At 43.5% G+C, this 14,787-nt stretch overlaps 1 protein-coding gene across 1 annotated transcript; it reads left to right on the top strand.

Annotated features, from left to right (window-relative positions):
* Positions 1 to 520: 520 nt before the first annotated feature.
* On the top strand, positions 521 to 3,535 carry LOC124702704 (probable esterase D14L). Its single transcript, XM_047234858.1, has 2 exons — positions 521 to 986; positions 2,886 to 3,535. Exons 1-2 carry the CDS (start codon positions 616 to 618, stop codon positions 3,328 to 3,330), a joined length of 816 nt encoding a protein of 271 aa, XP_047090814.1. The 5' UTR covers positions 521 to 615; the 3' UTR covers positions 3,331 to 3,535.
* Positions 3,536 to 14,787: the final 11,252 nt, after the last annotated feature.

Raw genomic sequence — 14,787 nt, 5'->3', positions numbered from 1 at the left:
GTGTTTGAAGGAGGCCGACGTTATTTCATTTAGTACGCTATTTTAAACCTTGGTTCAAATTACAACCCACTCCTCCCGTGTACATACATGAAATGTCTCCCTCAGTTGACTTGTTTTGATCTCTTTGGCCCTGATTTTGTGCTAGACTCCAAATCAAGTTAGCTATTTCTTGTCTCCTCTCTGCCATGTGAGTTGTTTCCTCTCTCCTCGATGTTAAAACTTGAGTAACATGTTTCTCTCGAACCGTATCTGGATTTGAGCTGATAGTTTACTAGACTGGCCAGTGAATTATGCCCGGTTCACTGGGTTTCACTAAAATATGTGCAACTTGAATTAAAATTTGAGGTTGAAACTTAAATAACAGGCCCCCCTCAAACCGCAAGTCACGATCGAAGTTGAAGCCAGTTGTCGCTAGAAGTACAAAGCCTCGGTGGTCCCGTTCCGCGAGTGGCAGAATCAGGTCCACACCCCCTGCCGCCTGCCCTGCGCCGCCCGCCTTAAAACCCCCGCCACCAATCCTGTTCCCACTGCCGCCCTCCCTCGCTTTGCTCCCTCGCACCCCGTCAAAGCAGAGCAGAGCATACCAGAAAAGAAACCAAACCATCTATCAAATCCATGGGGATCGTGGAGGAGGCTCACAACCTGCGGGTGGTCGGGGAGGGCAAGCGCGGGGTGATCGTCCTGGCGCACGGCTTCGGCACCGACCAGTCCGTCTGGAAGCACCTCGTGCCGCACCTCGTCGCCGACTACCGCGTCGTCCTCTTCGACACCATGGGCGCCGGCCCAACCAACCCGGACTACTTCGACTTCACACGCTACGCCACGCTCGAGGGATACGCGCTCGACCTACTCGCCATCCTCGAGGAGCTCGGGGTCGCATCCTGCATCTACGTCGGACACTCCGTCTCTGCCGTCATCGGCGTGCTAGCCTCCATCTCCAGGCCCGACCTCTTCTCCAAGCTCGTGCTCCTTTCCGCCTCTCCCAGGTACGCAAAGATCCTTCTCTCCCATGTCCACACTTGCTTAATTCGTTTAACAATTTCCCCAACTTAATTTGACCAATTACACATACGGTTCTTCTTTCTTTTCTTTTTTACATAGTATGATTCTGACTACATATATCAGTGTCTTTGATGGTCTTAATCGTATCGATTGGGGAATTTGACTGCTCCGAGAGCGTCGTTTGCTAGTTGCTTCATTTACAGCCTATGCTTTCGCTTCGATCGATTTGGCATAATAAATTCACCTCACGAGGGAAGTTTTTGATTCGGGGGCAGACGGCAGCTTCAAATTCCTGAAATTTGCTCGCTAGGGACATACCATGGCTTAGGCGTCACTAATTCAACTAACTATATATTTTTATTACATGACCGTACCTGTATTGAGATGGCGACATCTTGAGGTCTTGCCTCAAAGGATTAGCTCTCCCAGTTGTACTCCAAAAACATTGATGGGCGATGGTGACCTGGATATCAAAAAATCTGTTTACATGTCACAGCTTAATTTAGTACTTAGATTTTAGAGGGGCGTTGGGTGTTGAACTGTTGGATCTTATATTAATAAATAGCTTAGTTGAGAAGAAATCAAGATAATGCTACCTGCCAACTGGCATACAAGGTTGCGCTTTGGATGTGAATAGTTGTTATTATTCGGAGAATCTAAGTAGCCTGCTTGCTCACATTTGTCCCCCGCACAGCAGATGATATTCCCCACAAACTGTTAACCCATTAGCAATCCGTTGAATTTGTCTCGGTGAGGGCTTGAAAACAAGATCGATGTTGTTATGTTTGGACAGAATTCTGTCTCCGCAATTTGGTACGTTATATTACCATTACCATTAGTTGTTAAATATGAAAATTCAAATGATTTATCTCTAAAACCGGTAATCCATTAGTGAACCGTTGAATTCGTCTTAGAACCTGAAAAAAAAATCCCACGTCGTTAGCAAGTTCAGATTCAAATCATACTTGAGCATTCTGTTTGGTCAAACAAAAATACAATCAACTGTGTTCGTAAACCTTTAGTGACATCCTATATAAGCTGAATTTACCTTTCTTTATGAGAATCATCATTCTTGTATCATGGAACATATTGATTACAAGGAACAAGAACACCTTGCAGAGCAAGCAATCCTCCTTAAAAAATGGAAGCCAATACATTTGGAAAAAAATGGAAGCAAATTTGTTGTCATCAACTGACCATGGTTGGCCATCATGCTAGGAAGAAATATGTGTTCCAAACTCCCAATATTGGATTTTCCTTTGCTCTAGCCTCTATCAAAGTTAGGGTATAGTGACTCTTAATGGCGGTTCAGAACTTTATCAGAACCTTCGATCATATAGACGGAATGTCTTGATATGTCTCAGTCTTGGCAGCAAGGAAGATAAAAATGTTTGGAAGTGTTCTACCGTTGTACAAATTTATATACCACGCTTGGGTAAATGATATTATGAGATAATATTACTTACGAGATAGGCCTATGAGCTAATGTTTGAGGATGTGTGTGTGCTCTGTATGAGTTAATCCAACAAAACCACTCAGATTATCGAATCACGATAATCAAATTGGCGAAACAAGCGATAAAGGAAGAACACCTCAGTGTAGGCTCCGAGTATGATCAGAACTACCTGAGATGTTGACCCCTAACAGAAGCCTCCCTATCAAATAAATCTCGTTGGTTGGTTGGTCTACTGCCAAACTAATATAGATTTAGATCATAGTTAATGGTTTTGTTTGGCCAAACAGAAATACAAACAATTCTGTTCATAGACTTTCAGTGACATCATATATAAACTGAATTTTCCTTTCTTTATGAGAATCATCATTATTGCATCATGGAGCATATACTTTTTTGTCACATAACCAGTCCTGTCTTGACGAAATAGGTACCTCAATGATGCAGACTACTATGGGGGATTCGAGCAGGAAGAGCTTGATCAGCTGTTTGAAGCAATGGGGTCAAACTACAAGGCCTGGTGCTCAGGTTTTGCACCACTCTGTGTTGGAGGGGACATGGAGTCGGTGGCAGTTCAAGAGTTCAGCCGAACTCTCTTCAACATCCGTCCAGACATTGCCCTGAGCGTTGCCCAGACGATATTCCAGAGCGATGTGCGCAGCCTCCTCCCCCTCGTCACAGTCCCTTGCCATATTGTTCAGAGCACCAAGGACCTGGCAGTGCCAGTTGCGGTGTCAGAGTACCTGCACAAGAATCTCGGCGGTGACTCCATCGTTGAGGTGATGCCTTCCGAGGGCCATCTCCCCCAGCTTAGCTCGCCGGACATCGTCACCCCAGTCTTGCTCCGACATATCCAGCATGATATTGCATTCTAGGTCGTGCAACCATCCCTCCTAGAAGGTATATTGATCGGAAGCCAGTATCTGTATTTCACTTTTATTCAGTGTAGGATCCCCCCACCTGTTGTTGCCATAATAAGTTTCATATTCACCACGCGTTGTAAATCGTTTCAAAATTGTAGTCTACATTGTAAACCATTGTCCGTTTCTAAATGTGTATAATAATCATGTTGGTATCCAAGGTATCCGATTCATCCTTTGTACAAGCTCTTGCATGAATGACGGGTCGGTGTCAACCGGGTTTTCGATTCAGACCGTTCGAGTCCATCCATGCATTCCAAGTGTCATTGTGAGGAAAAATCCTTCGCGTGAAGCTTCTTCCATTCCTAGAGAGAACACATGATGACTGTAACTAGTAAGCAAAAGTCACAATGGAAATGATGGAAATTGAGAGAGCACGTGATGATTGTAACTAGATAAAGTTATGCTCTGCTATTAAGCCATGTAGGTGCTGTTTAGTTTGACAGAATTTGAGTGTTGGCCTGTTGCATTTGCTGAGTGTATGTGCAACGGGAGAAATGATGCTAACAGTTCACTTTTGCTTGTGTATGTCATCCAGATTTCAGTTATTAAGATTTTGCACGGTCGGGTTTTCCTTTCTCAATTTCTTTTTGAACTAAAATCACGAAACTTATTATGGAGCGGAGGCAGTAGTAAGTATTGTGTTCAATTTTCAGCTACGAAGTTAACTGAATGTCCATGTTCAATTTTGTGCTACCGAAGGTCGGTGCAGTTGTGTACCAGAAGAAATCGGACTTGGAATTGTTGCTGCCTTGCTGGGGTCTTTGCTTCCAGCGGCAAGGATGCCCGCCGTTGTGAGGGGTCGGAGGAAGCCACCGTAGCTCACCCTGGAGGAGCAGCCGATGCGGCTCCCCTCCCTTTCCGGCAGCTCGGTGACGCCCGTTTCAATGGTTTGGCTGCAGATGGAGGCTGGATGAAGGGGGTAAGATAAGCCGTGCCCTGCAAACGTGTCAGGATCCGAGCTCACTGACTAGAGTTTTGGGAAGGGAGGGGGAAGAAGTTGGCGCTCCGGTGGCGTAGCCATGCGGAAGAAGATAACAGCGGATACGAAATTTAGGGTTTATTCATAGCGTGCCTCCCATCCTCCCACTCCTGCCCTTTATAACATAGAGCAGGACCACGCTTAGTTTAAAGTACAGCCATTACAAAGCTTAAACAAGATTAATGCGGGAATTAACACAGTTTAAACTCGGACGCTCTCAACCGTTGGATCCTTCGCCTGGCGACCTGAACTGTTGGATAACTGAAGAAGTGGTCGTCTGTCACCTGGCGTCATGAGGCGATCCTAACGATGCCCCCCCCCCTTGAGACAAGGCCTCAGGGCTTGAACTTTGGGAACATCTTGGTGATGAATTTCGCGTCCTCCCAGGTTGCTTCGGCTTCTGTCATGCCTTCCCATTGGATTAACCATTGAGGTACAACTACATCATAGTCTCCTGCACTTCTTGGGACCTGTCGATGTTGTAGGATGGATACAGGTGAATATTTGATCATACCTAATGGAGTTACCAGTGGTAGATTGGTTGACGGTATTGCCTTAGGACCGATGTGCTTCTTGAGATGACTCACATGAAATACATCATGGAGCAGGGTGCCTTCTGGCAGCTGTAACTTGTAAGCACGCTTGCCCACTGTCTGCATTATTTTGAACGGTCCATACCATTTTGATGCTAGTTTCAATGGATTTCCCTGTCCCAAAGCAGTTTCCCTCTGAGGTGTCATCTTGAGATACACCATATCTCCCAGCTGGAATGATCTTGGTAACAAGAGATTAACTTATCAATGCCTACAAGTTGTAGACTAGGGTTTTAGTCGGAAGTAGAGGGCAAGTAGATCTCGAAGGTTTCAGCCGAAAAGTGCTCGACGATATGAAAAACTAGGGTTTTGTGAGACAATGAATCGATGCTTTCTTTGTCCCTCGACTCCCCCTTATATAGGAGGCGGAGCCGAGGGATTCGTAATACACAAGTTACAGAGTCCGGGAGGGTTTCCAACCCATCCCGCAAGATTACAAGTATTATTTCCTAATACAACTCTAGCTTTCCTTAATAGTAACTTGGGCTTCCGACTCTTCTTATCCTTCGAGTCGTGGGCCTTCAATAAACCCCGGTACCATCTTCGGCGAGGCCCATTGGGGATGCCTATGTCGATACCCCCGAGATTTTGCTTGTATCGCAGAATCAGGAAAAATTTCCAACTTTATATTCATTCAATAGCTTTGCCGAACTTTATCACATATTTTTGGATACGTATTTATATATTGTACAGGGATAATGGTAGTTGGGGCTAGTCAGATAATGGTAGTTGGGGCTAGTTCATCTGACGGATCAGGTACTAGTTAACTGCTCTAGTGGCAATCCGCAAAAACCTACTTCAAGATCACGTCCCTGGACATGATCTCGGGATGCTGAGTGTAAACTTCGACGGAGTGCCGCTTAAGGTCTTACCATTCGTCGAGTCCCAGTCATATTTTATTGGGTACCTAACGCGTCCGTTAGGATTTTTCTTCGTATCTGTTGATACGGAAAAAAGTAGCAAACCGACGTCAGATACGGCGCCACGCCACTCAGAACGGATCTGGGGTCTTACCTTCGCAAAGTTTTGCGGCATTTAGAGATCGTTCGCAACTTTGGCGCTCTGAGAATATATTGTCGAGTGCTTTTTCGGCTGTTGGAATAACACATTTTATTGAGTCAACGGATGACTTATATTGCCCTCCCGATGGGAGTATATGTAGAGTTATTTATATAACTCGAAATATGCTCACTTTTTCTTCTTTCTTCTCCCTTTTTTATAATTTCATCGGGCACGCGAACAGCGTTCCCGATGGGAGTAGCCCCCGAGGCTACAGCCAAGGACTTGTGCTTGGGTTCTTCCTGGGCATTTCTCGGGCCGGGCCGGGCTTCGGGCTGGCCCGAAAAAAGCCCGACGGGAAATCCTTGGCCCGAGCCCGGCCCGGCCCGACCAACTTTCAGCAAATTTCGGCCCGAGCCCGGCCCGCGGCCCGAAAAGCCCGATTTTTCGGGCTGGCCCGACGGCCCGGCCCGATCTAGTGGTAATTTGCTTTTTCGGTGGCCGAGCCCGGCCCGATTTAGTTACGGGCTGAAGAATGTTGGCCCGAGCCCGGCCCGATAGAGAGAAAAAGCCCGGCCCGGCCCGGGATTTTCGGGCCGGGTCGGGTCGGGCCGTTCGGGCCGGGCTTCCCATGCCCAGGTATGGCTTGGGTGTAGGCTCAACGCCTTACGTTGCTATATTTTCCTTCTTTCTCGAAGTTTTCATATCTATCGGGTGCGCGACCAGCGCTCCCGATGGGAGTAGCCCCCGAGGCTATGAGCAAATGCTTGTATTTGATCATAGGCTCTCGTCATTTCTATTTTGTCATTCTCGAGTGTTTCATTGTTTCGAGTATCCCCGAGCATTTGATCAAAAACTTGTATTTGACCAAAGGCTCTTGGAGTAATCAATAATCTTCTGCTGTCGCCATTCTTAAGAAGCTTCATAGCCGAGATTTTCTCTTTGCCAAGGTGACATCATTGCTGACGATAGCCACGATCACTGTATCGGGAAAACGCGAGAAGCTGCGCTCTCTCGCCTTGCGGGCCCAAATTTCTCATCAACTTGACACGTCGTGCAAGTGGGGGACACACGTCCTCCACTTTTCTCGGCGCACGCACCGTAGCGCCTTGTTCCTTCCCTTCTCAGTGAAATTTCATTTTTACCCCTTGTCCACGTGTACACCATCTATCTCACAATTTCTTCATCCAACGGTGCGTCGATTCACCGCACCTCTACTTAAGGTCATCGTCTTCCTCCTCCAGTATAGGGGATCGCAACAGTCTTCGAGGGAAGTAAAACCCAAATTTATTGATTCGACACAAGGGGAGGTAAAGAATACTTATAAGCCTTAACAACTGAGTTGTCAATTCAGCTGCACACTGGAAAAGCACTAGCAACAAGGGTGATGTGAAAGTAGCGGTGATATGAGAGCAGTAGTAACGAGTAACACGACAGCAGTAATAGTAATATGAGAGCAATGGCACCGAGAAAATAGTTGATACTACTTCCAATGACATGTAGAACGAGTATATGATGATGAAAGATGGACCGGGGTTCCCAGCTATCTACACTAGTGGTAACTCTCCAATAACAAGTGTTGGGTGAACAAATTACGATCGGGCAATTGATAGGATTGAAATAGCATTAAGACAGAACATCAAGATCATTAATCATGTAGGCATGTTTTCCATATATAGTCATACATGCTCGCAATGAGAAACTTGTACAACATCTTTTGTCCTACCAGCCGGTGGCTGCCGGGCCTCTAGGGAATCTACTGGAAATTAAGGTACTCCTTTTAATAGAGCACCGGAGCAAAGCATTAACACTCCGTGAAAACATGTGATCCTCATATCTAAGTCTTCCCCTCCAGTTGTCCCAATTTCTGTCACTTTGGGGCCTTTGGTTCCGGACATAGACATGTGCAAACAACTTGTAGATACAATCTAAGCAATAAGTATAGAGCTTAAATCTAAGATCATGCCACTCGGGCCCTAGTGACAAGCATTAAACATAACAAGATTGCAGCAACAATAACTTCACAAACTTTATAGATAGACTAATCATAATGTAACAATCCATCGGATCCCGACAAACACAACACCGATTACATCGGATGAATCTCAATCATGTAAGGCAGCTCATGAGATCATTGTATTGAAGTACATGGGGGAGATAATACCAACTAGCTACGGCTAGAACCCGTAGTCCATGGGGGAACTACTCACGGAGCATGATGGAGGCGGTGGCGTCGATGGAGATGGCTTCGGGGGCACTTCCCCGTCCCGGCGGGGTGCCGGAACGGAGACTTCGTCCCCGAAACGGAGTTTCGCGATGGTGGCGGCGCCCTGGAGTCTTTACGGAGTTTCGTCAATTGGTCTCGCGTTTTTAGGTCTCCAGGGCTTAAATAGGCGAAGAGTCGGAGTCGGAGGGGCCACGGGGCCACCTCACACTAGGGCGGCGCGCCCCCCTCCTGGGCCGCGACGGCCACACGTGTGGGGCCCCCAGGGCACCCCTCTGGTCCCCCTTTGACTTTCTGGAAGGTTCCGGGAAAAATAAGGTGTTGGGTCTTCGTTTCTTCGAATTTCGAGAATATTGCCCGAACATCCTTTCTGGAACCAAAAACAATAGAAAACAGCAACTGGCCCTTCGGCATCTCATTAATAGGTTAGTTCCGGAAAATGCATAAAAACATTATAAAGTGCAAGCAAAACATGTAAGTATTGTCATAAAACAAGCATGGAACATCAGAAATTATAGGTTTGTTGGAGACGTATCAGCATCCCCAAGCTTAGTTCCTGCTCGCCCTCGAGTAGGTAAACGGTAAAAAGAGTAATTTCTGTAGTGACATGCTACTTACATAACCTTGATCATACTATTATAAAGCATATGAGATGAATTAAGTGACTCAAGGCAATGATCTATAGTTGCTAACAAATAGATAACATATAGCAAAACTTTTCATGAATAGTACTTTCAAGACAAGCATCAAAAGTCTTGCACAAGAGTTAACTCATAAAGCAATAAATTCAAAGTAAAGGCAATGAAGCAACACAAAGGAAGATTAAGTTTCAGCGGTTGCTTTCAACTTCCAACATGTATATCTCATGGATAATGGTCAATACGGAGTAATATGATGAATGCAAATAAGCAAGTATGTAAGAATCAATGCACAGTTGACACAAGTGTTTGCATCTAAGATGGAAGGAAATAGGTAAACTGACTCAACATAAAGTAAAAGAATGGCCCTTCGCAGAGGGAAGCAGGGATTAAATCATGTGCTAAAGCTTTTTAAGTTTTGAAATCATATAGAGAGCATAAAAGTAAAGTTTTGAGAGGTGTTTGTTGTTGTCAACGAATGGTAGCGGGCACTCTAACCCCCTTGCCAAACAGACTTTCAAAGAGCGGCTCCCATGAAGGACGTTATCTCTACCAGCAAGGTAGGTCATCCCTCTTCTCTTTTGTTTACACATGTATTTTAGTTTTATTTATGGTTGACACTCCTCCCAACCTTTTGCTTACACAAGCCATGGCTAACCGAATCCTCGGGTGCCTTCCAACATTCACATACCATGAACGAGTGTCTATTTGCAAAATTAAGTTACTGATGAATCAGAGCAAAACATGTGAAGAGAATTATTAATGAAGGTTGATTAATTGGGGGCTGGGAACCCCGCTGCCAGCTCTTTTTGCAAAATTATTGGATAAGCGGATGAAGCCACTAATCCATTGGTGAAAGCTGCCCAACAAGATTGAAAGATAAAACACCACATACTTCCTCATGAGCTATAAAACATTGACACAAATAAGAGATAATAAAGTTTTGAATTGTTTAAAGGTAGCACATGAAGTATTTACTTGGAATGGCAGGAAATACCACATAGTAGGTAGATATGGTGGACACAAATGGCATAGGTTTTGGCTCAAGGTTTTGGATGCACGAGAAGCATTCCCTCTCAGTACAAGGTTTTGGCTAGCAAGGTTGTTTGAAGCAAACACAAGTATGAACCGGTACAACAAAACTTACATAAGAACATATTGCAAGCATTATAAAACTCTACACTTGTCTTCTTGTTGCTCAAACACTTTTACCGAGAAAATATCTAGACCTTAGAGAGACCAATCATGCAAACCAGTTTCAACAAGCTCTACGGTATTTCTCCACTAATAGGTTTAAACTACATGATGCAAGAGAAACATGATCTACTTGAGAGCTCAAAACAATTGCCAAGTATCAAATTATCCAAGACAATATGAAGCATTTTCTGTTTCCAACCAAATAGCAATAAATGCAATAGCTTCCAACTTTTGTCATTGAACATTAAAAGTAAGAGCGAAGAACACGAGTGTTCATATGAAAAAGCGGAGCGTGTCTCTCTCCCAAACAAGGATTGCTAGGATCCGAATTTATTCAAACATAAACAAAAATAAAAACACACATACGCTCCAAGTAAAGCACATAAGATGTGACCGAATAAAAATATAGTTTCAATAGAAGAAACCTGGTAAGTTGATGAAGAAGGGGATGCCTTGGGCATCCCCAAGCTTAGACGCTTGAGTCTTCTTGAAATATGCAGGGATGAACCACGGGGGCATCCCTAAGCTTAGACTTTTCACTCTTCTTGATCATATATCATCCTCCTCTCTTGACCCTTGAAAACTTCCTTCACACCAAACTTCTCATAAACTTCATTAGAGGGGTTAGTACTCAAAAAAACTTTAATCCACCTTGGCCCTGTAGTGACACATTGCAAGAACTCAATAAAACATTAGCTACAACTCTCCACGTCTAGAAAGCCTCACTTAAAGTCCACAAGAGACAATGCAAAAACAGAGACGAGAATCTGTCAAAACAGAACAGCCGAGTAAACACGAATTTTTAAGAGGTACTTACGTTGCTCAAATCAGAAAACTCAAAACTAATGAAAGTTGCGTACATATCTGAGGACCACTCACGTAAATTGGCAGATTTTTCTGAGTTACCTACAGAGAATCATACCCAAATTCGTGACAGCAAGAAATCTATTTCTGCGCAGAAATCCAAATCTAGCATCAACATTCTATTAGAGACTTCACTTGGCACAACATTGCAATAAAATAAAGATAAGGAGAGGTTGCTACAGTAGTAACAACTTCCAAAACACAACAAAACATTAGCAAAATAAAGACATGGGTTATCTCCCAAGAAGTGCTTTCTTTATAGCCATTAAGATGGGCTCAGCAGTTTTAATGATGCACTCGTAAGAAATAAGAGTTGAAGCAAAAGAGAGCATCAAAAAGCAAGTTCAAAACACATTTAAGTCTAACCCACTTCCTATGCATAGGAATCTTGTACACAAATAAATTCATGAAGAACAAAGTGACAAGCATAAGAAGATAAAACAAGAGTAAGTTCAAAATTTTAAGCATATAGAGAGGTGTTTTAGTACCATGCAAATTCCTACAACCATATTTTCCTCTCTCATAATAATTTTCAGTAGCTTCATGAACAAACTCAACAACATAACTATCACATAAAGCATGTTTTTCATGACCCACAAACACATAATTTTTATCAAGCTCAGAAATAATTGGATTAAAACTTTCAAACCCGCTTTTATCAATAATGTAACAAGATGATTGATCAATCTTAAAAGATATGGGACTCATAGATAAAGTCAAGATCTCTCCAATCCCATTTTCATTAGTAGTACAATTAATATTATCAAGTAACTTAGGATCATCATCTAGAGATTTATCATAAACATTTGCCAAGCAAAACTCTTTAGTACCATGCATTTCGACATCAGGCACAAACAAAGCATTATCATAAGATTTATCAAAGTAGCATGGATTATCATGAATAACAGTAGCATAATTATTCTCACAAGTTTTACTCATAGGGAATATTTCAAGAGAATCCACAGGAACATAACATTCATCCGCCTTCGGTAAGCATGGAGGACAATCAAATAGTGTAAGAGATAAAGAGTTACTCTCATTAGAAGGTTGGCATGGGTAGCTAATCCATTCTTCCTCCTTTTGTTCATCGCTCTCCTCTTCTTTTTCATCCAATGAGCTTTCGAGTTCATCAATTTCCTCCTCTTTTTCATCCAATGAGCTTTCGGGTTCATCAATTTCTTCTTCCACTCGGTTCCTGCAAATAGTGAGTGCATTCTTGTGCATTAATGAGTCTCTCTTTATAATCAATGATATAAGGATTATCACTGTAGCTTTCTATGCAAAAATTAAGGATAGAAGAGACATAATCTTTAAGGTCCTTACAAACAACAAGTTTCATAATTTTTCGCAATGAACGATTCAATCTCAGAGGCTCCCATAAATAAGACAAATTGTTCTACCTCTACGAACCCAAAATGAATATAGCTATTCCAATTATAGTTCTTAATTAAAACTTCCTCACTAAAGCCACATTGAAATTTAAGATGTTTAGTATCCTGTTTAGAGCAACAGTTTATATCATGGCGTTTAAGCAAGAGTTTAGCAATTGTATTCAGTTTTTCTATCACAGCACTCATAACTTTACCCGTTCTTGATTCTCTATAATTATTATATAATTCTATAAGCTCCAAATAGGTTGTAGGTTCTCCCATAATAGCAGTTTTTAATTTTTCGATTTTTCAAATTTTTATGGATTTTTGGGTATATAAGGAAAATAAAACAAGACAAAAATAAACTATGCAAAATTAAACTAAGCAAAATAATAATAGGCAGAAATAAACTAAGCACAAATAAACTAGACAAAAGTAAAACTAAGCAAAACAAAATAAAATAAAACAGAGAGAGAGGTAGAGTGTACTCCCCAGGTGAACTTATGAGTAGAGCTAAGCCTCCCCGGCAACGGCGCCAGAAAATAGTCTTGATAACCCACAAGTATAGGGGATCGCAACACTCTTCGAGGGAAGTAAAACCCAAATTTATTGATTCGACACAAGGGGAGGTAAAGAATACTTATAAGCCTTAACAACTGAGTTGTCAATTCAGCTGCACCTGGAAAAGCACTAGCAACAAGGGTGATGTGAAAGTAGCGGTGATATGAGAGCGAGTAGTAACGATAACACGACAGCAGTAATAGTAATATGAGAGCAATGGCACCGAGAAAATAGTTGATACTACTTCCAATGACATGTAGAACGAGTATATGATGATGAAAGATGGACCGGGGTTCCCAGCTATCTACACTAGTGGTAACTCTCCAATAACAAGTGTTGGGTGAACAAATTACGATCGGGCAATTGATAGGATTGAAATAGCATTAAGACAGAACATCAAGATCATTAATCATGTAGGCATGTTTTCCATATATAGTCATACGTGCTCGCAATGAGAAACTTGTACAACATCTTTTGTCCTACCAGCCGGTGGCAGCCGGGCCTCTAGGGAATCTACTTGGAAATTAAGGTACTCCTTTTAATAGAGCACCGGAGCAAAGCATTAACACTCCGTGAAAACATGTGATCCTCATATCTAAGCCTTCCCCTCCGGTTGTCCCAATTTCGTCACTTTGGGGCCTTTGGTTCCGGACATAGACATGTGCAAACAACTTGTAGATACAATCTAAGCAATAAGTATAGAGCTTAAATCTACGATCATGCCACTCGGGCCCTAGTGACAAGCATTAAACATAACAAGATTGCAGCAACAATAACTTCACAAACTTTATAGATAGACTAATCATAATGTAACAATCCATCGGATCCCGACAAACACAACACCGATTACATCGGATGAATCTCAATCATGTAAGGCAGCTCATGAGATCATTGTATTGAAGTACATGGGGGAGAGAATACCAACTAGCTACAACTAGAACCCGTAGTCCATGGGGGAACTACTCACGGAGCATGATGGAGGCGGTGGCGTCGATGGAGATGGCTTCCGAGGGCACTTCCCCGTCCCGGCAGGGTGCCGGAACAGAGACTTCTGTCCCCCGAAACGGAGTTTCGCGATGGTGGCGGCGCCCCTGGAGTCTTTCTGGAGTTTCGTCAATTGGTCTCGCGTTTTTAGGTCTCCAGGGCTTAAATAGGCGAAGAGTCGGAGTCGGAGGGGCCACGGGGCCACCTCACACTAGGGCGGCACCCCCCCCTCCTGGGCCGCGCCGGCCACACGTGTGGGGCCCCTAGGGCACCCCTCTGGTCCCCCTTTGACTTTCTGGAAGGTTCCGGGAAAAATAAGGTGTTGGGTCTTCATTTCGTCGAATTCCGAGAATATTGCCCGAACATCCTTTCTGGAACCAAAAACAACGGAAAACAGCAACTGGCCCTTCGACATCTCGTTAATAGGTTAGTTCCGGAAAATGCATAAAAGCATTATAAAGTGCAAGCAAAACATGTAAGTATTGTCATAAAACAAGCATGGAACATCAGAAATTATAGGTACGTTGGAGACGTATCAACCGCCGATAATCCCGACGAGATCGGCATTTCGAGACGATACGCTCCTTCTTTCTCGACGCGGAAGTGGAACTTTCCGAACGTCATCTCCATGGGCTCCTCCAGATACGCATATGCATCCAAACGGGAGGGCGGGTGAGGTACAAAATCAACTAGACCAGCTTCGATCTGTTTACCTCTGTCCATTGCGTTGCTTCTAGTTGATGAAGTCGACGGTCTTGAACGTGCCATCGAGATCAGCTCCTTGACACCTCTAATCCCCACAGACGGCGCCAATTGACAAGGGATTAACTTATCAATGCCTACAAGTTGTAGACTAGGGTTTTAGTCGGAAGTAGAGGGCAAGTAGATCTCGAAGGTTTCAGCCGAAAAGTGCTCGACGATATGAAAAACTAGGGTTTTGTGAGACAATGAATCGATGCTTTCTTTGTCCCTCGACTCCCCCTTATATAGGTGGCGGAGC

The sequence above is a fragment of the Lolium rigidum genome, chromosome 3 (genome assembly GCF_022539505.1).
Source record: "Lolium rigidum isolate FL_2022 chromosome 3, APGP_CSIRO_Lrig_0.1, whole genome shotgun sequence".
Taxonomy (NCBI): Eukaryota; Viridiplantae; Streptophyta; class Magnoliopsida; order Poales; family Poaceae; genus Lolium; species Lolium rigidum.
This window is presented reverse-complemented; position numbering and strand designations above follow the sequence as displayed.

Excerpts from the sequence above, each read along its gene's own strand:
- LOC124702704 (XM_047234858.1), top strand. The coding sequence starts at position 616 with ATGGGGATCGTGGAGGAGGCTCACAACCTGCGGGTGGTCGGGGAGGGC. Across the intron at positions 987-2,885 it reads CTCCTTTCCGCCTCTCCCAG|GTACCTCAATGATGCAGACT; the intron begins GTACGCAAAGAT and ends TTGACGAAATAG.